The sequence below is a fragment of the Chiloscyllium punctatum genome, chromosome 2 (assembly GCF_047496795.1).
Source record: "Chiloscyllium punctatum isolate Juve2018m chromosome 2, sChiPun1.3, whole genome shotgun sequence".
Classification (NCBI taxonomy): Eukaryota; Metazoa; Chordata; class Chondrichthyes; order Orectolobiformes; family Hemiscylliidae; genus Chiloscyllium; species Chiloscyllium punctatum.
In genome coordinates, this window is record NC_092740.1 from 87,497,515 (window position 1) to 87,522,477 (window position 24,963).

A 24,963-nucleotide genomic window follows, 5' to 3' on the forward strand; every position below is an offset into this window, starting at 1 on the left:
GCCTAATTAATGTCACGGAGTTCCCTACAGCCTTACCTCCAGTAAAATAAAATATAGAACTGCGGTTGCTGGAAATCTGAAACAAAAACAGAAATTGCTGGAGAATTTCAGCAGGTCTGGCAGAGTCTGTGGAGAGAAAGTTTTGAGTTCAGTGATCTTTCCTCTGAAGTGAGGTCTGAAGAAGGGATAGTAGATGCAAAATGTGAGCTCTGCTTTCTCTCCATAGATGCTGCCAGACTTAAGAGTTTCGCCAGCAATTTGTATTTGTTCCGTTTCTCTAGTACCTGACTGAGGGAACCAGTCTTGGAAGATCTGCTGAAAGCCACACTTTAGACCTCGTTGTGATCTTTTTTTCCCTTCTCCTGCAGTCCACATCCTATTAAATCCTATCTGACATCATTTGCCTAAGGTCTGCATTATCCTGCAGTCCTGGTCTTTGATGGATGTCATTGCTGGAGCACTGCTGCTGGCTTGATTTTCCAGGAAATCCTGGTGAGCAGGATATCCTCCCTGATATCATGACACTGCCTTTTAGGAAGGCAGGTCAGTCACCTGTTATTTATATGATTTGCTTGTATTTGAGCAGGCCTGCCCCAAAGGAGGTAAAAACAATGACTGCAGATGCTGGAAACCAGATTCTGGATTAGTGGTGCTGAAAGAGCACAGCAGTTCAGGCAGCATCCAAGTAGCTTCGAAATCGACGTTTCGGGCAAAAGCCCTTCATCAGGAATAAAGGCAGTGAGCCTGAAGCGTGGAGAGTTAAGCTAGAGGAGGGTGGGGGTGGGGAGAAAGTAGCATAGAGTACAATGGGTGAGTGGGGGAGGAAGGGGCAATGTAGATCTATTTAAAAAAAAACACTTGCTGGAGAAACTCAGGACTGGCAGCATCCATGGAGAGAAAACAGTTAATATTTCCTGTCCAGTGACCCTTCTAAAGGACTTTTACTTTCAAAACCTGATGGACTATAACCTGGTGTTGTGTGATTTTTAACTTTGTCCACCCCAGTCCAACAGCGACACCTCTACATCATGGACACAGTGGGACAAAGGGCTGCTTTATGTGCTGCAAAACCTCTGATTCTCTGACTTTATTTTCTTCAAGAAATCATTTTTTTTTAAAAAGTAACAATTAGATCTTTATTGTCTGTATTCCTTATTCGTCCTCTAAATTTTTAACTTTAAAAACTTGCAACTTCCATTTCTGCATGTAACTACTTCAATTCTCTTTTCATATCATATTCTTAAAATTCTTTTAGTTCTTATGATCTAGTTTGCAACTGTCAAAAACAGTTTCCGCTAACAAAAAAACCTTCAAACTTAGTCTTCAAATCAGTTTAAAGTTAGGAGTTTTGAGATTTGCCCCATGATGTCATTGATATGAATAGAAGAATTGAGAATTATAGCTGAAAGGTTCAACTTTCACTGTCTTTGGGAAAAATACAAAATTTCTGCCACCTGCATATGGAAAAAAACTTCCTATTTGCACTCGAATAACTTGGCTCTAATTTAAATATTATGCTTACTATTTCTAACTTGTTGCATGTTGAAGCTGAACAAATTATACAGAATAGCTTTTCTTGGTGGGAATCTTTATTATAAACAATAAGAGTCATTCATTCATTTAGGCATTGAGGAAGTTTTCAAATTGATGGAACATTCAGCAGTTCACGAAGTCAAATTATTTAACAATATTGCTTTTTCGTCTTGTGTAGCATTACCTTAGTTATGAATTACAAGTAAACTAACCTTGAAATATTAGAGTAAATCAACAACATATAGGTCCTTCAACAAAATGAAAGCATCCAAGGTTATAAAACAGTGCATGATATTAAGCCAAATAATAAAATATTAAGCCGAATGAGTAAGATCTTGCTCGAGCAGAGTTTGGAGTGGGGAGCAATATTCAGTGGCTTCAGTCTTACCAATATTCTGCCTGTTAAGTACTAGATTTTGAGTAGTCTGATAATTTAGCAACAGTGAATTAGTCAAGTGAAGTGTGAATGAGTGAAGTTTGGATTTTGCAGCAAAATGAGAAAACTAATGCTGTTTCTTTGGGTGATGCTACCAAGGGATAGCATATGCATGGGAAATAGAAGTGGGCAGATTCTTTGGAACATTAAAGGTGATAATGTGGGAGCAAAATGTCAAGTAATTTCAAGTGATTCTTCAGCTATGATTAAACAGGATGGAATCACATTAAGTTATCTTTTAGTTTTTAGAAGGCCAAGTCACTTTCACTTACATCTATTAAATACAAAGTAGATTTATGGAATTTTTATGCTATTGTATGAAAGGCTAATAATGTATTCTAATGTCTAGTTAATGAGCCAAGATTTTTGTTACCCACATCTTATGTTTCACCTACTCTCTTTACAAAAAATGATTGCATAACATAATTGACTTTTGAAATCAAATATTTTTTAATTTCACCAGAACAATATTTGAGAATGAAGCTTTTCGGTCTGAAATCTCTTTGCTTCAACCTGTTAATCTGGAAGTTGTTGTTGAACGCAATTTGTCTGCTGCTTGGTACCATGAGGTTCCTGATATTAAAATTCTTGGAACCCTAAAACCTCTGCATGTAAGTGCATCTTTTCAAAATTTGTGTTTTGAATTAGATTTCCTAATAATAGAAAGCAGATATAAATTACCCAAATTAGGTTTCAAACTGTTACCAAACTCTCAACCCCTTAAGTACTCAATACAATTATTTCGTTTTCTTCTTAGTTCCTGCACCCATTCCTTTACATGAGCATTTTGAATGCTTTTCTGATTCTAAGTAAGATTTACTAGACTGTTTTTCTGTACAACTTCCAATAGAACATTTTTTGTTATGTAATGCAAAATGTAACTGTTGCTACATTTGAATGACTTTCTTAAAGATATAAACAAGTGTTTGGAAAGCAACTGATGTGTGGGGATTTTATGAGGAATTTCATTTAAAATTTATTTAAAATTGGCTTGTGATCATATGACACGGATATTTATATTAAACTCACAACGTATACCTTGACTAAAGTAGTGGTTGAATATATTTTTTTAAAAACTGGAAGTCCTTGGGTGTCAGTGTACCAATTTAATCCTAAATTTGTAACATGAATAAGGAAACATTTGCCATTCTTGCCTATTCTTCTTCAAGTTTTATCTACTTGATTTAGATATATTTTTGCTGTCAAAGCAGGCATATACATAAATTGTGCCTCTCGGCTGTTCATAGACATGATGTTGATTAATGCTTTTTAAAAGTATTATTCTTCATTTGTATTGATTTGATGTTTTGATAGGCTACGCTCAGCCAAGATGATCTGATCATCATATTGAAATCTCTGAATGAAAATTTGGGTGATAATTCTGTTGACGTTGTACCTGTACAAGCTCAGAGGAATAGTTCAAGTCCTTCTCCAAGTTCTGCAGGTTTGCATTCTTTTTGCATCGATATTGAAATTATTAATTTTATATCTCATATTGAATAAAATTATTCCTCATCTCATGTGTTCCTTATTCGACTTGCAGCAAAAGCAGTTGATATTTTCTCAATGACTTTGAAAAGATATGATTATCCAGCTTTTAAACAATGTCAGTTTTCCACCTCCCTCCAGTTCCTACCTAATTGTCCATGGCGTTCTATGATGTCCCAGTTAAGCTTAATGGAAGCTTGAGGAGCAGCACAATCTTTTGATTCAGCTTTCTGGATTCTACATTGAGTTCAACAATTTTTGGTCACCACTTCTGCCACTGTCCCTCTATTTTGTTTTATTTATCTTCCCCTTTTGAGTTTGGTTTACAAATGACAGCTGTTCATGATTCTGTCATTCACACCTCTTGAGAGTTTTAGCCAGTCACCACTTCCTTCTTTTGCCTTAAATCATCAACACTTAGCCATTTAAACTCTTCTGCTTTCATCCTGTATGTAACCCTTTTGTTTTTACTTTTTTTTTATCTCCTGAAAACATCTCTAATTTTCATAGTTGTGCTGAGTATTTTCAGTGCTTTCTATCTTTTATTCACTTTTTGTCTTTCTTAACATTAATTCACTCACCTGAACTCATCCTTGCCTTCACTTACTTCTTTCCAAATTTTTACTTCCCGGCTGTTGAAATTATGCACTGTTGGCCACATTGTTCCTGAAGATCACAAATCCTATTGGCCTCTGCACTGTTAGCTTTTGCAGCTACCAGTTTGTAGAGAAAATTATTATTGAAGCTGAAGGACACGGGAAAAAGTGTCTAATGCACCACTTAAATAAGATTTGGCTCAATGAGCTAAGCGATGCATAATTTGGAAAACCAGTTTAAAATTGAAGTGTAGCAAGGGATTGATATTTTTGAAAGTTCTGAATTTTCACGTATTTGAAAATTAATAACCCCTCTGTTTCAGTAATGCCTGTCAAAGAAGAGAGGCCTCATTTGGCTGTACGTATTTCAACCTCATACTGCATGTTGGATTCTTGAGGCAGAATTTTAATTAGACAATGGGAGTCTTGCCCATCAGCTGGAAAGCCATAGAGAACATTCTACATACCTTTGGGAAGACTCACCATTAAGTGGCCAATTGTAAGCATTTTCTGGGATCAGTAACTTGGGTGTAAATGCCTCCACCTCTACTTGCTCACTTGCCCTTCTCCAAGTCCTCAAGACCTTCAGGTCTTTAAGGCTGAGAGCATCATAGGCAGCAACATCACCATGGGAATGGTAGATATCAAACACCCAGGCCACATGCGAGTGCAAGTGGTCAGGACCCATGGGGAGGGGTTCACTAATGCTGTAGGAATAGGGAAGAAAGGATATCGTAGTTCACTGCAGGTTGCGTGCCCTTGATCAGGCCTCTGAAACAGGGACCTGCAACCCCTGAAAGCAAACAGGCAACCTTGAGTCATGTTTGTTTTTCAGGCTTTCTGCTTATGGTTGCCCTGTCTGTTGTTGGTTAAGGACCAGTGATGGTGGGATGAGATTCTCAAATGTGAATTAATTCCAGCTTTAGGGTTGTAGTTGGCTTAGGGCAAGATGGTTGACCGCGAAGATGGCTGACCATTAGCAGTAGAATACTGAGCAATGTTGAAGGGAATCTTGGAGTGTATGGCTACTGATCCTTGAAAGAATACAATATTATGTAATTTTACTCCAGCTTTTTCTGTTATTGTGTAATAAAGCATTGCCAAAGCACTGCAGCACTCGTGCAACATCCTGGCATGGATTAATGAGTGACAGGTAGAATTGTGCCACTTAAGTGTGATGTAATGATGATTCATTGCAAAATGATTAATCTTGTGACGATCAACAAAATCATCAGCATTGCTCTGATACATTGAGTTCACTACTGACTAGAAACATGTGGACCAATTATATCAAGAATATAAATATAAGAGAAGGCTAAATAGTGAACTGCTTTGTGATGTGTGATTCGAATATTCCTCATTTGCTTATGTGTATGTAGAAACTCAATACCATCTCAATGAAGGTAGTTGATAGTACACTCCACTACATAGTTCACCACCAGTACAGTAATCTTGTGGCACATTGGTCGATAATGCACAATGATGGGTCATATTCCTTCTTGTGAATCAAGAGCTCCAAGTTGGGTAGCACTCCAGAGCTTAATATCCATGGATGTTGAATCATAATGTGGCCAAACAGGTGAAATAGCAAACAGCAAAATTCTCTTGGTATGCCAATGGCAGGCGAATCTTCTGGCAACAATGCTTGATATGGAATGTAGATCCTTGCTTCTGACAATGGACTTGTGACCTATTGTAGAAAAACTAATTATGACAACAGACATAAGCATGTTCATGGTCTATCTTATGCATCATTAGACTTGGGAAGTCTAAGTTGTAGAACATAGAACAATAAAGCGCAGAACAGGCCCTTCAGCCCTCGATGTTGCGCCGACCTCTGAATTATTCTCAGCTCGTCCCCCTACACTATCCCATTATCATCCATGTGCTTATCCAAGGATTGTTTAAATGTCCCTAATGTGGCTGAGTTAACTACATTGGCAGGTAGGGCATTCCACACCCTTGCCACTCTCTGAGTAAAGAACTTGCCTCTGACATCTGTCTTAAATCTATCACTCCTCAATTTATAGTTATGCACCCTCGTACAAGCTGACATCATCACCATTGCATTGTGACTACAGTGCATGCTGTATGTGTAACAGAAATACCAAGCTTAGAATGAAGTCTCATAACATCAAGTACCAGGAGATACACTAGCAGTATGATTGTGGGAATACAAGCATCACTAGAATTCCCTCCAAGTAACATACTAAATGAACTTAAATATTTGTCTCCATTCTGTAATCATTGCAGAGACAAGCCAAGGGATGTCTCTACCTAACAAACTGTAGGAACACCATTCATTTTCCTGTGTTACTCGTATCCTGTGAGTGATTGAGAAAAGTGGACAGTGAAATCCTCATCAGGAATAATAGTGAATTTTTGCCATGTAAGGTGCAATCTTCCCCTTCCAATAAATGGAAGGGAACAATGATAGGAGGGCAGATAATTGGGCAAGTTGGAGTCAGGGTAATGCTGAACCCCTTTCCTGCATCAGAGCAGTTATGTTCTCAGCAAGAAGGCCCAAGTTGGGCTTAGCCACCGATTAAGTCCTTTAGTAGTCTATTAACAACTAGTTAAGGGTCTCATTCCTCTTGGTGTACAATTACTTCTGCTCCAGGAGTGATACAAAGTGTTGATCCACATGACTGATAAACCAGGGTGGACAAGCTGTCAGTTTGGGATGGGGTGTTCGGATTTCTCTTAATTTGTATTAGTTTATGTAAGGCATAGAGACTATACCTTGTGCAGGGGGCTGCCCTCTGTTAGCCACACCATTCTTCACTTCTACACCACTTCTAGTGGGCAGCATGGTGGCACAGTGGTTAGCACTGCTGCCTCACAGTGCCAGAGACCCGGGTTCAATTCCCGACTCAGGCGACTTACTGTGTGGAGTTTGCACATTCTCCCCGTGTCCGCATGGGTTTCTCCTGGTGCTCCGGTTTTCTCCCACAGTCCAAAGATGTGCAGGTCAGGTGAATTGGCCATGCTAAATTGCCCGTAGTGTTAGGTAAAGGGGTAAATGGAGGGGAATGGGTCTGGGTGGGTTGCGCTTCGGCGGGTCGGTGTGGACCTTATTGGGCCGAAGGGCCTGTTTCCACACTGTAAGTAATCTAATCTAATCTAAAAAAACACTGCCTTCCTTTCCCTGAGACCCAAAACTCCCTATACACAAAATCTACTTTCTTCATTAGTGATTCATCATCCAGGGGTCTGAGCACTAGTGTCCTGGCAGCAGCCCCAGTAGTGACTGCTTCTGGCTTCCTGAATGGTTGGAGACTCCAAACAAGCTTGGTGTTGCAATTCAAGCAGAAAGCTTGCTAGCAGACATTCAATTGTCTGAGAAGAACTAGTGCACTTTCTGATCCTGTTAGAATGCAAGCTTCTCTGCAGAAAACTCTCCCACTTTAGGACTTCATCTGAAAGCTGAAAATTGCTGTCTTTTAATCTCTCACATCTTGTACCCTAACACAGCATGTCCGTTTAGGTTCCAATTCCTGATTAAACAAATTTAAATTCCATCAGCTGCAGTAGGATTTGAACCTGGTACTCAAGAGAATTATACTTGGTCTCTGGATTATTAGTCCAGTGACATTACCACCACATCACCACTTCCCCTTCTTCACAGCAATAGTAATGATAACAGGGTTTCTTCATGGAGGATATTATGCAATGAGTGAATTTTTAGACCAAATTGGTTGCTTTGTGGTCATTTTACTTTCTCATTGATACCATTTGTTGACTGAAATTTTTAAACTGCTGCAAGAAAATGATGAAATAAAATCTGTGGAGAAAGATCTTTGCATGAATACTAAGCTCATTTCAATACTAAAAATATTTCTTTTTCTTCTTTAGGAAGGACTGTGGTAACGGCAGCTGTTGTAGAAACACACAAACCTTTCAGAGTTAAAACAACGCTGAAGTTGGATTTTAAATTAGATGAACTTTCATTGATACTGTACAGTCAGTCCTTGAACCCGGTACAACAGTTTTCTTAAATTATCTGCTGAAAAAATGTTGTTTTTCTTTAACAAAATGCCATTTTTCAATTTCTATTTTTTTGCTTCTTCAAAATCACTGTTTATAGTAAGCCAGTGTTTGAAACTGAGTTTGCGCACCCTAGGTTATCACAAGCAGCAATGTGATGAGGATCAGCTAGTTTGTTTTTAGTGGTGTTTGAGAGATGACTATTGTCCAACATACCAGGGATAAGTTTGTTTTTGTTCTTCAAAATAATGCCAAGAGATAATTTCCGTACACGTGATGTTTCCTCCTGTTTCAAGTTAAGTATGTTATCTATAACATGGCAGCACTCCCTCAGTATTGCACTGGAATTTTGAGCTTGATTTTTTGTGTTGAAGTCCTGGAGTGGAATTTGAACCTGCAGAACCTTTTGAGTCAGAGGTAAAAGTATAGTCAACTGAGCTTAGCTGCCACAGTGAGTCATGTTTGATGGAATAGTTTTGGAATGTACAATCAAGCATAAACATATGTTATTGAAGTTAAATTTGGATGTAGATCTGCACCTATGGGTTGGAATTAAAAGTTTAATGATTAACAGTAATTAATGAGTGATCTGAAAAGAAAAAGGTGTGGATACAGAGTATGCACATTCCCATTAATGGTGAAAGGAAGGGTATCCAAACCTAGGGCTCCTTGGATGTTTGGCCTCATTTACTTGTTTGATGTTAGAGCTAGCGTTAACTTCTCGAATAAGAGTTGTTAATATATACTTTGGGATTCTTACAGCTGCACGTGCTATAAGATTGGCCTTATTGGCAATCTTGTCATCCAGATCTGAGCCAGTTGCTCATCACCTTAGTCTAATGCTGAAACTGGGTACATCAGAGCTGACTTGCAGGATCAATGGCTGCCCTACCCATTATAGTGTGCACACTCAAAATTTGGTTAAGGGCTTCCATTCTTCGACCTGAAAACTGCCCAGTTAACCTAAATCTTACAGAGGTTTAGAAAATCACAAGGAGCATTGATAGCGTGGATAACCAAGACCTTTTCCCCAGGTTGGGGGCGGGGCTGATGGGGTAGGATTCAAAAGGGACATAAGACATACCTTTTTCATGCAGAAGGTGATGCGTTTATGGAATGAGCTGCCAGTGAAAGTGGTGGAGGCTGGTACAATTACAGCATTTAAAAAGCACCTGGATGGTACATGAATAGGAAGGTTTTCGAGGGATATGGGCTAAATGCTAGCAAATGGGACTAAATTAATTTATGATATCTTGTCAGCATGGACATGTTGGACCAAAGGGTCTGTTTCCATGCTGCACATCTCAATGAATCTATGACTTTGTTACCCAGGAAAGGTGAACTACCTCAGGTATTTGGGCACCAGATGAAGCTAACCATTTTGTACTTTTATTATGCAGTAGAAATATGAATGATATTTTCCCCTAAGTAAAGGATGCCATCAAGATGCAAAAACTGTGCCTACAACACAAATGAGGCATTTAATTTTCGTGTCAGCGCATTGTCACAGCTGATATGTCTCAAGGATTAGCAAATCGCATCAAACAGCACTTTCCTCTGAGTGTTTGCAATAGGAAGAGTACTGACAGTACTGGACCCAGTCTGTTCTTGCAAAAGTCTGGTCAAAATGTCAAATCTACGACCCTTGGTGAACAATCTTAAGTGTGCTAAGAATCATACTGATGACCAATTTAAGATTATCAGTCATGTGTGCAGAATAACTAATGTATGCCTACAAGAAGCTTTATCCTTTACAGGGCACTTCTCTGCAGGAGAGAGAACATCTCCAGCCATTGCAATTTTTTTCAGTTAAATAAAAGCTTTTCTTACTGTTATTTTTTGGCAATTTGACTCTATCAGAACCCTTTTCTCAAACTTTATAAAATGTTGTTGAAGGTTATTGTGGTGCAGTGGTGCCAGCTCTGCCTCTGACCCAAGAGGGTAGCATTCAAGTTCCACCTACTCTTTGAACAGATTCAAAAATATTTTTAAAATATTGTTCCCGTTTGAAATTTGGAACCCTTACATCACTGCAGGCAGAAAAGTTTGACAGTGTCTTTTTGCTCAACAATAGAGGCATTTTATTTAAATTTGCAAATGCTAATGAAAGATTCTTTCTGTACCTGTAAGGGTTACAGTGATGTGTAGGACAATCAATAATCCACCTGATGCGAGCTGCTATGTTCTTGGTCTTGTCTACATCGTGTACCTTTGTTCCTTAAAGAAGATTGAGATAGCCTGTTCAATTTTGCGACATGGCTGTGAGGACAATAGTAGAATCTTGTGTGTAGATACCCATAGTGTCCTTCCTGGAACTCAACTATCTGTATCCATAGGGGAAACTGTCATTAAATTCTCCTTATTCTGATGTGTTCCCTGATAAAGGAACAAAGTAGCCCCAGAAAGCCAAGGGTTAAATGATCCCCTCAGAAACCTAGCCTTTAAGTTAACAGTCATTAATCCTTGCTCTGGCTGCCTGCTGACCTGGACTATATTTCTGGAGCTTGGCTTCTATCTTCTCCAGTGCCAGTTGGGCCATTTGCAAGATTCTCCTATTCTCCACTGTTATATGAGGGAAGCTCTCCATGCAAAGACATAGTGCACAGCTGGGAACTACTTTCTAACTCCAAATGCAGGCATTTACCTTGAGCAAGAGTTCTCTCTGCTTTTGCATTATTCCAGGTGTTGATATGTGGTTGTACGTTAGACTGATCACTCTGTCAAGGAGCTCATGAGCTTGAGAGCCTGAGGCATGGTTGATTTTGTTGCCATCAGATACTGCTGCAATTGTCAATTATGATCTATCTTTGCACAAGGGAACTCTACCATACTACTGCTTCTACAGGTCCAAATACTGAGGACAAACTCATTCTCCTGATGTTCTGTCTACCTCACAGAGCATCGCTGTGTCATCCCCTATTCCCCTACCCCAACAGAGGACTGTCCTCAGAAACCTTTGCATCTGATATGGCCCCCAGACATTTCAATTTGATTTCTTGTTGCCCCATGTACCATGATACTGTGAAAAGTTTTGTTTTGCATGATGGACAGGCAAATTGTACCATACAAGATGTATGAGATAGCAGAACAGAGTGCAGAATATAGTGTTACAGCCACAGAGGATGTGCAGATAGGGAGATCAGAATTAATATTTGAGATCCATTCAAAAGTCTGATACAACTGGGGGAAGAAATAGTTCTTGAATCTGTTCATACGTGTATTCTACCTTTTTATACCTTCTGCCCTCTGGAGGAGGATGGAAGAGAGTATAACCAGTGAAGGAGGGATCTTTGATCGTGTTTGTCTGCTGAGAGGTAGTGGGAAGTATAGATGGAGTCAATCAATTAAAGGCTGTTTGGGTGATGAACTGGGCTGTGTTCGCAACTTTCTGTAGTTTCTTGTGATGTTGGGAAGAGCAGTTGCCATATTTTTCCTTTTTGCACCCAGATCGAATGGTTTGTATGGTGCATCTATAAAAATTGGTAAGATTCCTTGTGGACATGCTGAATTTCCTTCCCCTCCTGGGGAAGTAGAAGCATTGTTGTACTTCCTTGACAATTATGTCTATGTGAGTGGACCAGGGCAGATAGTTGGTGATCATTACTCCTAGGAACTGGACCATCTCCACCTCAGCATCATTGATCCAGACAGGGCAGTGCCGTCCACTCTGCTTCCGAAGTCAGTAGCCAGCTTCTTCCTTTTGCTGACATTGATGGAAAGATTGTTCTTTTTGCACCAGTCCACTGAGCAATCTCTTTCCTGTTATGACTCTTGTCATTGTTTGAGATCCAATCTCCAACGGTGGCGTCATCAGCAAACTTGTAAATGGAGTTGGAATGGAACTTGGCGACACAATGGAACTTGGTGGATAAGGAGTACAGTAAGGGTCCACTGGTGTTGAGGTTCATGGTGGAGAGGGTAATGTTGCCTATTCTTACTGATTTGAGGTCTATGGGTCAGGAAGATGATCTCATTAGGGGGGAAGCCAAGACCTAGGTCTTGGAGTTTAGAGACGGGTTTAGTTGGAATTACACTGCTGTGGTCAATAAGTGGGAGCCTGATGTAGGTATCTTTATTATCCAGATGTTTGACAGATGAATGTAGGACCTGAGAGATGGCATATGCTGTGGACCTGTTGTGCCAGTAGGTGAATTTCAAAGGATCAAGAAAATCTGGTAGACTGGAGTTGAAGTGAACCATGACTAATCTGTTGAAACACTTCTAAATAATGGAGGTCACTTGGGTTATAGTGCTCACTCCTGGCTTTGGTGTGTAATATTTAATCTTGCTGTAACTTTCTGTGCTGATCTGAGATTTGTTTTTATTTGGTTCACACATAAAAAGCTACCTGTTTTAGCACCCAGCTAGACTTTTTCTGAAGCCTGCCTTCATTTACAAAAGCCCTCGATTTCCCTAGTATCCTTGGAGTGGAAGGTATCACACCCATATCTAAGTTTGTTCAATATCCTTGCATCTGTACTTTTGTTGCATCTGCTGGGTAGTGGCTAGTATTAACTTTGCCCTTTGCAAGCTTTTATGCTGTAACAATTTTCTTATAGGATTTTGAAATCCATTGCAATGCACTGGAATGGATGAAACTAACTGAAAACGGGCATGATCGTATTTCAGATGTTACTGACTTAGAAGACTCGAGTACTCCAGTATTAGAGAACGTAATATTTCAGCGAACACATTTTTTTTTAGTCTTTAAACAAAACAAAATGTTGGTTATGCAGCTTAAGAATTCAATACTTAATGTGTGACTATAAGCAAAAATAATTAGTTTTATTAGAGTTAGATCCTACTAAATTTTAGATTCTGATATTTGATCATTTAAAAAAAATCTCATTGAGAATGATTGTTTATCATTCACTAAAACAAATATTCCTTGCTTTCCAATTAAACCAGTTGAACATTGTTAAAGAACAGAGATCTGAAGAGGACCAACTAGCAGAGTTCAAATTGCATACACTTTCCAGTTCAATCAAGATGCTGTCTGATGGATCCATGAATGCTGCTGTGAAACTTTTTAACTGTATGCTGGATGATAAACGAAAGGCGATACAGAAAGCCACATCAAGGTATTTCTTTTTCAATGTAGACAGTACAAGCTCAAATATGGTCCAGCTCTTTGGTAATTTTTCTTTCACAGCAATATAAATTGTTACCCTGCATTCCGGGCCCACCTATTTCCACATAACTTTTGCAAAGTTATCTGGCTTTTTTTAATAGACTGGGTACAAGGTTCATCCATTTGTGGATCAATTCCAATTGACTTTTGTACCACATTTTACATATTAAACCATGTAACAAGTATTTCAAGTGATACCCTGCTAATTCTACATCCCAAATCGGCTGCCAATCTAATTTTACAGGACATCAGATATTGTTCATTGTCTTCTGTAATTCGTTGTGTATACTTTAATTTATTTGCCCAAAATACAAGAAAAATTGGTAAATTTCTGCTAGATAGTTTAAGATAAGCAAAGAAGCCATTAGAGAAAAGTAGCAAAACTTGTCTGTTTCCATTTTTTGCCTGTAAGCAACAACACTTATTTAGTTTCTGCTACATCAATTAAAATGTCTGATCAGAGCAGTGTATAATTTAAGCTCCACTTTCTCTGACTTAGAATTATTGACAAGATACTAGATTATATTTACCTTACTTATTGCCTACAATCCCATTGTCCTCAAAGTAACAAGGTGAGTAAATACCTTTTTCCCCTTTTAATGACATTTTTAAAATGTAAATTATATGATATTTCTTTTAAAAGTAGTGACAGAAAGAGGTTATTCACCCCCTTGACTTGCTCTACTGTTCTGGATCATGCCTGTTCATGTACCTCCAATGTCACACTATCTCCATATTCCTTAATGTCATTAGTAACTTGAAATGTATCAGTTTATGTCATGAAATTAATCAAATGACTGAATTTCAGTAGCCCTGTGAGGTAGAGAATTCCAAAGGTTTGCCACATTTTAATGAACAAATTCCTCTTCATCTCAACCCTAAATGGTTTGGCTTTTATTCTCATACTGTGTCTCTGGTTCTAGAACTCTCAGCTAGTAGAATCATACTTTCTGCATCTGTTCTGTCTATCTCTTTAAGAATTTCAGAAATTTCTTTGAGATCGACTGTCATCTAAACTCCAGAGAATTTAAACTAGTTTTTTTAGTCTGTCCACATTGTTCCACCATTCCAGGAATCAGATCCTTTATGGCAAGTTACTCTTCCTTAGTCAAAGGGACCCAAACCACACACACTGCTCCTAGTACAGTCAAACCAGTGTTCCATACGATTAAAGTAAAACTTCTTTGCTCCTGTACTCAAATCATCTTGCATTAAAGGTTAACATGCCATTTGTCTTCTAAATTGCTTGCTCCACCTGTGTTAGCTTTCAATTGTTTATGAAAAGGACATCATGTCCCTTTTAGACATTAGGACTTTCCAAACTCTCTCCATTCAAGAAATATTTACACCTCTATTTCTTATATTAGAGCAGACAACCTCACATTTATCCTTATTATATTCCATCTGCTATGTTCTTGCCTACTTGCTCAGCTTACCTAAATCCTGAAGCATCTTTACATCTCCTTCAGCTCTTCTTCCTACCAAGTTTTTTTATTATTTGCAAGCTTATGAAAACATTACAATTCGTCCCTACGTAAAAAATAATTGATGTAAATTGTGAACAGGTGGAGCTGAGGTACTGCTCTTTGCAATACCCTGCTGGCCACAGCCTGTTAGCCTGATAAGCAACCAGTTTATTCTAACCCCCTGCTTTCTGCGTGTTGATCAATCCTGAATCCGTCCAGTATATTACCCCAATCCCTTGCACTTTAATTTTGTTTTCTAACCTTCTGTGTGGGACTTCCTCAAAAGTCTTCCAAAAAGCTAAATGTGTTATATCAAATGGTTTCTCCCTTGTTGGCTATGTTAGTGACATGCTTAAAAAAAATTTCTGGTTTGACCCAATGACTTCCTGTCATAAATCCATGATGACTCTGTCCAGTTAGACAATAATTTTCTAAATATCCAATAATCACATCCTTTATAATGGATCTAGTATTGTCTCTATTACAAATGTCGGGCTAACAAGTCTTTAGTCCCTTGTTTTCTCCATTTTTCCTTTTATAAACTGTCGACGGTTGCGAAACCTTTTCCGGTCTCAGGTAACTTTGCAGAATTAATACAGTCAGTTCTGCAATAATGCAGTTGTTCAGTTCTCATGCAATTCTGTGTTGTAAGAAAATTGCACAATAGCAGCACCATTTAAACTAATGGGGCCAGTTTTAGCATTATAATCAATACATGCTTTAAAAGTTCACATTTTAAAGGCAGTGTCCCCTATTCACCAATCGTGTTACAGTGAATTTATCTGAACCAAATGGGCATTGTAGCAGAATGACCTGTAGAATTCACGTTATTCACTATCTGTAGCAGTATCTTTAAAATACTCGGATTCTGAGGAATTGTCAACTTGGAGTGCTGTTAATTTTGCCATTGCTACTTTATTACTAATAATTTATTTCAGTTCCACACCTCACCAGACTTTTGAATGTTTATTATTTCAGGGCAACTTCTTGCTTCTTCTGGAAGGTGGGCACACAATAGTTTCTCCTCCATTTCTTATTATTATTCTTACTAAACTCTCCTGTAATTGACCTACATTCTCTTATTGCTTTCTTTATCAATTGTCGGTCTTCTATTGCTGAGTTGTAAAATACTTCTTTGCTCTGGCTTACAGTTTTAGGCAAATTTATAAATCTCCTTTTTTGTTCTAATACAATCTTTAACTTCCATGTTGGCCTTGGTTTTCTATGGGGCATTTTGGAAATTTGAGCATTAATCCTTGAATTACAGTGCCATTGCTTATCTACCATCAAATATTTCAATTTATTTTTCCAATTGCCCCCAGCTAGCTTCCTGCATATAGCTTCAAAATTGCCCAATTTCCAATTCAAAATTATAGTTTCAGGTTGAACTAAGTTTTGCAAGTTTAATGGAAAATTCCATTATACAATACTTGCTACTCATTACTGGCTCTTTAGGAACCAGATTAATAATTAGTCATTTTTCACTGCATAATACGGGATCTAAATTAGCTAGAGTCCTGGTTAGTTCTTCAACATACAATTCTAGAAATCTATTGTTAATTCTTCTTCCAAAGCATTGATGCTTATTAGATTTAGGAGAAAGTGAAGACTGTAGATACTGGAGATCAGAGTCGAAAAGTGTGGCGTTGGAAACCTCCGAGCAGCAAGAGAGTTGATGTTTTGGGCATAAACCCTTCATCACATATTTCATGATGAAGGGCTTATGTCCGAAACGTCGACTCTCCTGCTGCTCGGATTCTGCCTGACGTCTTGTGCTTTTCCAGTGTCACACTTCTCGACTCATTAAATTTACCCAGTTTAGATGTAGATTGAAGTCACTCATGATTATTTTATTTCCCTTGCCACATGGAACTCCAATTTCCTGATTTATACTGTGTCCTATACAATCACCATCTTTTCAAAGCTTGTAAACTATTTCTACCAATGATTGCTGCCGTTTACTGTTTCATAGCTCCACCCAACAGATTCTACATCTTATTCTTCCAAATGGAGATCTTCTCTCATATACTCATCTTGTAACTTATTAGCACTACCACTTCCTTCTCCTTTATGCCCATCCTTCCTAAATAGTGTTAATCCTTGAATATTCACTGCCCACTGTTGGTCAAGTTTATGCCACATATCTGTTAAACCATATGCACCATCTATTCACTGTCTTGATGTGAATGCTGCATGTGTTCAAGTAGAGGACTTTTAATTCTGCCATTTTAACATACCTCTAATTTGACTTTGGTTGATTCCAGAGCTTATTTCTATTGTTTTCCAATGTCATTTACAGTTTTTGTGGTTCCCATAACTAGCCTTGTTTTAGAGTCATAGAGATGTACAGCATGGAAACAGATCCTTCAGTCCAACTCGTCCATGCTGACCAGATATCCTAACCTAATGTGGTCCCATTTACCAGCACTTGGCCTATATCCCTATATAACCATCCAGATGCCTTTTAAATGCTGTAATTGTACCAGCCTCCATCATTTCCTCTGGCAGCTCATTCCATACACGCATCACTCTCTGTGTGAAAAAGTTGCCCCTTAGGGCCCCTTTATAGCTTTCCCTTCTCACCCTAAACCTATTCCTCTAGTTCTGGACTCCCCCACCCCAGGGAAAAGACCTTGTCTAATTATCCTTTTCATGCCCATCATGATTTTATCAATCTCTATAAGGTCACCCCTCAGCCTGCAACACTCCAGGGAAAACAGCCCCAGGCTATTCAGTCTCTCTGTAGAGTTCAAATCCTCGAATCCTGGCAACTTCCTTGTAACTCTTTTCTGAACCCTTTCAAGTTTCACAATATCCTTCCAATAGGAAGGAGACCAGGATTGCACACAATATTCCAAAAGTGGCCTAACCAATGTCCTGTACAGCCGCACCATGACCTCCCAACTCCTGTACTCAATACTCTGACCAATAAAGGAAAGCATACCAAAAGCCTCCTTTACTCTGCTGTCTACCTGAGACTCTACTTTCAAGGAGCAATGAACCTGCACCCCAAGGTCTCTTTCTTCAGTAACACTCCCCAAAACTTTACCATTAAGTGTATAAGTCCTGCTCTGATTTGCTTCTTTGCCGTCCACTACATCTCCAATTTTGATGTCATCTGCAAACTTACTAACTATACCTCCTATGTTCACATCCAAGTCACTTAAATGAATGATGAAAAGCAATGGATCCAGCGCTGATCCTTGTGGCAGACCACTGGTTGCAAGCCTCCAGTCTGAAAAGCAACCCTCCACCACTACCCTCTGTCTTCTACCTTCGAGCCAGTTCTGTATCCAAATGGCTAGTTGTCCTGTACTCCATGTGATCTAACCTTCCTAACCAGTCTTCCATGAGGAACCTTGTTGAACGCCTTACTGAAGTCAATATAGATCATGTCCACTGCCCTGCTCGTATCGTTCCTCTTAGTTACTTCTTGAAAACACTCAATCAAGTTAGTAAGACATGATTTCCCTTGCACAAAGCCATGCTGACTATTCCTAATCCATCCTTGCCTTTCCAAATACATGTTCATCCTGTCCCTCAGGATTCCATCCAACAACTTGCCCAACACCGATGTCAGGCTCACTGGTCTATAGTTCCCTGGCTTTCCTTACCACCTTTCTTAAATAGTAGCACCATGTTAGCCAACCTCCAGTCTTCCAGCACCTCACCTGTGACTATGGATGATACAACTATCTCAGCAAGAGGCTCAGCAATCACTTCTAGTTCAACTTATTCCTAGATGGCTATCCTAACAGGCATCAAGTTCCGCACACCTATCATTTCCGTTCTTGCTGAACTATACAAGTGATCAATCTCCTAATGTCTTGAATTTAAAATGTGTACCCTCATTTCAGGTGTCTGTTCATGTCCTTACTGTTCCTCAATATTAAAATCCACTGCCACTTGGCTGTCTTGAACACAAGAACATAATTAAGCCATTTAGCCCCTCAAGCCTTCTCTGGCATTCAGAAAATGCTGTAGATTCCAAGCCAAGTTGCTGTGCTATCTTAATAATCCTAGATATTATTAGTAAAAACAAATCTGTCAATCTGTGTCTTTAACTTATTTAATTGTGGAGCTTCCACAGAGTATGGGGAAGGTGATGGCCTGGTGGTTTTATCACTAGACTATTAATCCAGTGATCCAGAATGTTCTGGGGGCCCAGGTTCAAATCCTAGCACCCCAGATGGTAGAATTTGAATTCAATAAAAAAAATTTCCGAATTAAGAGTCTATTAATGACTTTGACTCCATTGTCATTAAAACCCATCTGGTTCACTAATGTCCTTTAGGGAATGAAACTACCATCCTTATCTCATCTGGATTACATGTGAATCTAAACCCAAAGCAATTTGGTTGATTCTTAACTGCACTCTGGGTAATTCTGGATTGGCAATAAATTTAGCCGAGCTAGTCATGCCCTCATACCAAAATGACGAAAAATTCCAATGATTCATCATCCTCTAAACAAAGAGGCTCCTCCCCTTATATCAGTCCGAAACTGTTTGCCTTTTAGTCTGAGACACACCCCCATCAACCCACTCTCCACTCCCAGCACCTACCCTTGCTGCTGCAAGAGGTGGAAAACCTACGCCCACACTCTTCTCTCTTTCTCCCCCCCCCCCCACACGCACACACACTTCCATCCAAGGCCCAGAGGATCCTTCCACATAGGCAAAGATTTTCCTGCACCTCAAAACACCTCATCTATTGTGTCCTTTGCTCTCAATGTGGTCTCCTCTACATTGGAGAGACAGGAGACCAACTTGCGGAATGTTTTCATTGTTTGAATTCTTTCTCGGGTTCCCATCTCCTTGACATGCTAGTTTAAAGTCTCTCCAACAACACCAGCAAATCTCCCCATGAATAAATTAGTCATTGTCCAACTAAGATATAATCCATCCTTGTGGAGGTCTTACCTACCCACAACCAATTTCAGTGCCCCAGAAATCTCAGGCCCTCCCTCCAGTACAATTTTCCAAGCCACCTGTTCTTTCACTTGAGCTCCTGGTCTCTGTGCACTGGGAGCAATCCTTATTTTTGCAAGCTTGATGTCACAAGATTCGCACTTGCTACATTTCTTTGAAGAATCATTGTCCTCACACATAACCAAACTGGAGAACTGGTTAGTGATAGAGGGACTTGGGGCACTCCTGCACTACCTGTCTACCATTCTCTGTGACTGCATGCTCTTGATCTGTGATATAACCATTTTGTAAAATGTGCGATCTAGTAATTCTCAGCTTTGCAGATGCACTACAGTGATTCCGGTTGCTGCTTGAGTTGCAAATGCTGAAGATTTTTTTTTCAGTTGACTACAATGCTTGCTGGATCATCTAGGCCTTATGAAGTGACCCAGAATTCCTATCTGGCAGACTGGACATCTCATGCATCTACATGTTCTTCCATGCATGAAGTTTGTATTCAGATTATTGACATTAAACTAGAGACTAGAATGAAGAGTATCAAATTATTCCATAATTAACTACTATAAATCCGGATCTTTATACACGCTAGATACTTGATCAATCAGCTTCAGCACTTTTGCAATTACTGTTTTTGTTTTCAAACTTGGCTGCAACTGCAAACATAGCTCTCAGCTTCTATTCATTGTGCATCTCTGAATTTTCTTACAGATCCGCTCTGCGCTCTCTCTCGCATTCGCGTGTCTCGCTCACTTTTTTTTCTTCAGGCACGTGTAAGCCCTGATCCTATATGTGACTGCCTCACATTGATTTATTGTTGTCACATGCACCAAGATTGAGTGAAAAGTGTTGTTTTGCATGCTAGACAGGCGGATCATACTATACAAAGTCCAGCAGGGTAGCAGAACAGAATGCAGAACACAGCATTACAGCCACAGAGATTTTGCAGAGAGAGCGAAAGATCAGAATTAACATTTGAGGCCTGTTCAAAAGTCTGATAATAGTGACAAAGAAACTGTTGTTGAACCTATTCATATACGTATTCAAACTTTTATACCTTCTGCTGGATGGAAGAGAGTATAATCGGGTTGGGACAGATCTTTGATGATGCCTGTTTCTTTTCTAAGGCAGCGGGAAGTACAGATGAAGTCACTGGACAGTAGGCTGGCTTGCATGATGAACCGGGCTATATTCATGACTCTCTGTAGTTTCTCTTACAGTCTTGTGAACAGCAGTTGCCATTGAGTTAGCATGCTTTCTATAGCTTTCTATAATTTCCATAGCCTCATTGTTGTGCTTTCTAGACCATTGCATCAACGTGGGTTGACTGGGACAAATTGGTGATTGTCACTCCCAGGAACTTGACGCTCTGGACTGTCTCCAGCTCAGCACCATTGATGCAAACAGGGGTGTGCCATTCACTCTGCTTCCTGAAGTCAGTGACTAGCTCCTTAGTTTTGCTGATGTTGGTGGAGAGATTGTTGTCTTTACACCATGCCACTAAGCATTCAATCCATTTCCTGTATTCTGTCCCATCATTGTTTGAGATTCCACCTACAATGATGCTGCTGTCAGCAAACTTGTAAATGGAATTGAAGTGGAAAATTTGGCAATACAGTTGTGAGTGTATAAGGGGTAGAGCAGAGGTGATGAGTATGCAGCCTAGCGGGGCACCAATGTTGAGGATTATGGAGGAGGAAGTTTTGCCTATTCTTACTGATTGCAGTCCGTGGGTCAGAAAGTTGAAGATCCAGTTACAAAGGAGGGAACCAGGACCTAGGGCTTGGAGTTTAGAGGTGAGTTTATTTGGAATTATGCTGTTGAAGGCAGAGCTGTAGTCATAACTAAGAGTCTGATGTAGTATCCTTGTTATCTAGATGTTCGAGGGATGAGTGTAGGGCCAGGGAGATGGCATATGCTATGGAACTGTTGTGCTGGTAGGCGAATTGCAAAGGATCAAGGCACTTTGGTAGGCTGGAGTTGATGTGAGCCATGATTAACCTTTCCAAGTACTTCAGCATTATGGAGGTCAGAGGTAACTTATGCTATTTAGATCTTGTCTCTGTTCAATTTTTTTTACTATGGCTAACCCACTTAACATGCACACTGTGGGGCAATACTTAGCATTTCAAATCCGCCTAAAATGCTCACCTTTGGACATGGAAGGAAAGCAGTGCATCGAAGTAAACCCATGCAGACATGATGAGAATGTGTGAACTCCACAAAGATAGTTGCCCAAGACTGCAATTGAACCCAAGTCCCTAGCCTTGTACAGGAAAGTTTGTCTGTTTTATTACATTAATTGAGTTTTGATTATCCAGACTCAATAACTTCTGATATTTTTATATTCTTAAACAGAACAATTCCACTTCTCCAATCCTTTCATTTAATTGACTACTCTTCATCCCTAGTTATCACTCCAGCAAACAAACATCAACTCTACCCTCTCCAGGAATGTTTGATTTCAAGAGGTCTCCATAATTTTCCTACATGGCCTAAACAATGATTTGCAAAGATTTAACATTTCTTTGTTTTAAAAAGATTCAATATCCTTTTTTACAAAGCCAATTATGCCATTCACTTTCCTTAACCACCTTATCAACTTGCATTGCCACCTTCAAAGATTTATGACCGTACATCTGCAGATCATCTCATCTTATACTTCCTTAAAACAACACCGTTTATATTACTTTGAGAAAAACGTAGTGGAGAGACGAAGTATCTTCATTTTGAAGGATGGTAAGATCTAGAACACAGTACTTGGAAGGGCATTAAGATCAGATTCCATCAAAACATCCAAAAGGTAACGATCTGAGCTGAAAGAGAACAGCTTGCTAGGATACTAGGAAGAAAACTAGAGTGTAGGATATGTTGAATATACCTGTGTCAGCTGTTTTGAAAGATAAGATGGGCTGAATGGATTCCTTCTGTATGATCAATTGCTAATATTCTGGACATTATTTACTAATTTATTTCATATCATTCTTCTCTGATCCTTACGAAGTTCAAGTTACGTATCAATCTTACACTTGCTCTTTCCCATTTCCAACAAAATACTGATTTGCCCAACTTTCCCTCCTGACCACTATGCTAATTGACATTGTACTAAGGAGCTGTAGCAATTTAAAATGTAATTTGTTTTTAAAACCCCTATCAGTCTATCACCTAAAGCCTGTAGAAATGAAGTCTAAGTCATTTATCATCATTTTGTCGTCATTCCCTAAGGACATGCCACATATCCAAATACAGCAATCAGCTGCTAAATTAGTTTGTGCAGCTGCACCATTGCCCGCATAATGTGATTGCTAAACAGTTGTTGTAGAACTTCTAAATTCTTAATGTTGCTGTTGTGACCAGAACTCTCATGACTCTTTGGTCTATCAACATCATTCAAACCTCCAGTTGTTAACTCAAATTCCTCTGACTCGCTGATCTACTCCTACTTCTAACAGCATATTTCTCATCCACCACATTACACCTTCCTAAAATTGGATTCAGACCCCTAGAAGCTCACCCAGAATTCAAGCAATTACTTGGCCTCGTGTAAAACCTCTTAAGTAGTGCAGTTAAGTGTTGATTAATTCTCATTTCTTGATATAGAAGGCAGATTCCAGGAATCCAGTGGCCTCTTACCTGATAGCTCATTGGGTACAAATGATAAGATTTGGCCCAAAACCACGTCCTCCTACTCTTCCCTTTTTGTTATGCTTACTCTTCTTTCTACGTGTCTTTCCTTCTTCCCTTTCTTGTCCACAATCCTCTAGCACCTTGGCTGACTTGCAAGAAGTTTGGATAATGTAATATTTGCCAGTGTTGAGATGACAATGTTGGGGTGGGGATTAGAAAGTTTGTATCACAATTTGATAAATAGTGTGCAGGAAGGTGTTCACGTAGCTGTGGAATTTGTTCCTTAACTGATAAAAGTAATTCCACCACTTTCTATTTGTGAGAGCCATGTAAACCTACAGGACTTCAAGTTGCTTTTAATTCCATGATCATTTAGGATTATTCCTTAATCAGTTCTAGTATCTAGGACTAGATCTATTGCTGGGAGCCTGAGTTCTTCCCAGATAACTCTGCAAAACCAGTGTTCATGAAGGGTTGGATGACTTCCAGGTAACAGGAAGCATATTTGTTCTGTGATTCTACCAAGTTGATTTCAAACAATAGGCTGGAGGTTCCATAAATCATGGCTTTGGTAGTAATGTTTACTCCTCTGCAACAGAATTTGCATTATTTCAGGTAAATATAAATGCTGAAAGTATCCAGTAGGTTAGGCAGAATCTGTGTAGATTGAAATCAAACTAAAGTTTCAGGTTAATGGCCTCTCATTGGAACATTAGCTTTCATTCCTCAAATACGGTTTAGCCTGCTATCTAGTCATACTAGTTCCTGTTTTTATTTCTGATTTTTACCATCCACAACAGTTTGCTTTTGAAAATGATGTTTTACTTATATTGATCTTTCCAGTACTTGAATTTGAGATACCTTAGCAAAATATAGACAATAAGTTTTGTTGCATCAGATATTTAAATGGTTTGGGAATGAAAAGACCTAGGTAGTTATATTTTGCTTTTTCAATCTGTTTCATTTTGTCTAGTAATTGCTAATGTGATTATTTTCCAAACTTTAGAATGATAGAAATGAAGCTAGGAGTTGAAAAGAATGCAATGATGGACCTCTACTACAAACAAGGAAGAGAAGGAATGGTTCTAGATGCAACTATACGTGATATTCATGTTTGTGCAAGTATGGAATTTCTACTCACAGTGGCTGACTTTTTTGTCAAGGCAAATAATCAGGTCTCTACAGCTCCAGTGAATAAGCCAGCTGCGATGACATCAAAAGAAAAAGGTTTGGAAGATAATTAAGGGCATTTGGATATTTTTAAAGTTGATGGAAAAAAATTATACATTTACATTCTTTTTTATTTATTAAAGTACCACCGCAAGCTGCATCCAAAATGGAGCTTAGTGTTCACATTCAGAATCCAGAGATTGTCTTTGTGGCAGATTTGACCAGAGTGGATGCCCCATCACTTGTGGTGACCGCACAGTGTGAAGCTGACATTAATAATGATCCAGAACTTCAACAGATAACTGCAACTATTAAAGATCTCAAAGTTATGGCCTGCCCATTCCTAAAAGAAAAGAGAAAAGATCATATTACCACGGTATATAATGATGAATATAAAATTTTCCATTTTCTGTTTTAATAGATTTTGTGATACTTTGCAAAAATCTACACCTATTTTATTGAATATTTCTGCATTTCAGGTTTTTTAAAACTTAAACATTGATATTGTTTCTACTTTAAAAGGTATAAAGTCACAAAATTACTAATGCCATTGATTGGCTCAATCTAAATCTAAATGAATGGATATGCTGTAATTACAGGAG

General features: G+C 39.0%; 1 protein-coding gene across 2 annotated transcripts in view; it reads left to right on the plus strand.

Annotated features, from left to right (window-relative positions):
* vps13a (vacuolar protein sorting 13 homolog A) overlaps positions 1–24,963 on the plus strand; it is a 419,442-nt gene that overhangs the window by 200,994 nt on the left and 193,485 nt on the right. For both annotated transcript variants that reach the window (XM_072585252.1, XM_072585262.1), the window contains exons 34-39: positions 2,433–2,580; positions 3,284–3,413; positions 7,909–8,033; positions 12,949–13,121; positions 24,198–24,418; positions 24,505–24,737. In XM_072585252.1, the coding sequence (XP_072441353.1) occupies positions 2,433–2,580; positions 3,284–3,413; positions 7,909–8,033; positions 12,949–13,121; positions 24,198–24,418; positions 24,505–24,737 (1,030 nt within the window). The remainder of the gene's footprint in view (positions 1–2,432; positions 2,581–3,283; positions 3,414–7,908; positions 8,034–12,948; positions 13,122–24,197; positions 24,419–24,504; positions 24,738–24,963) is intronic.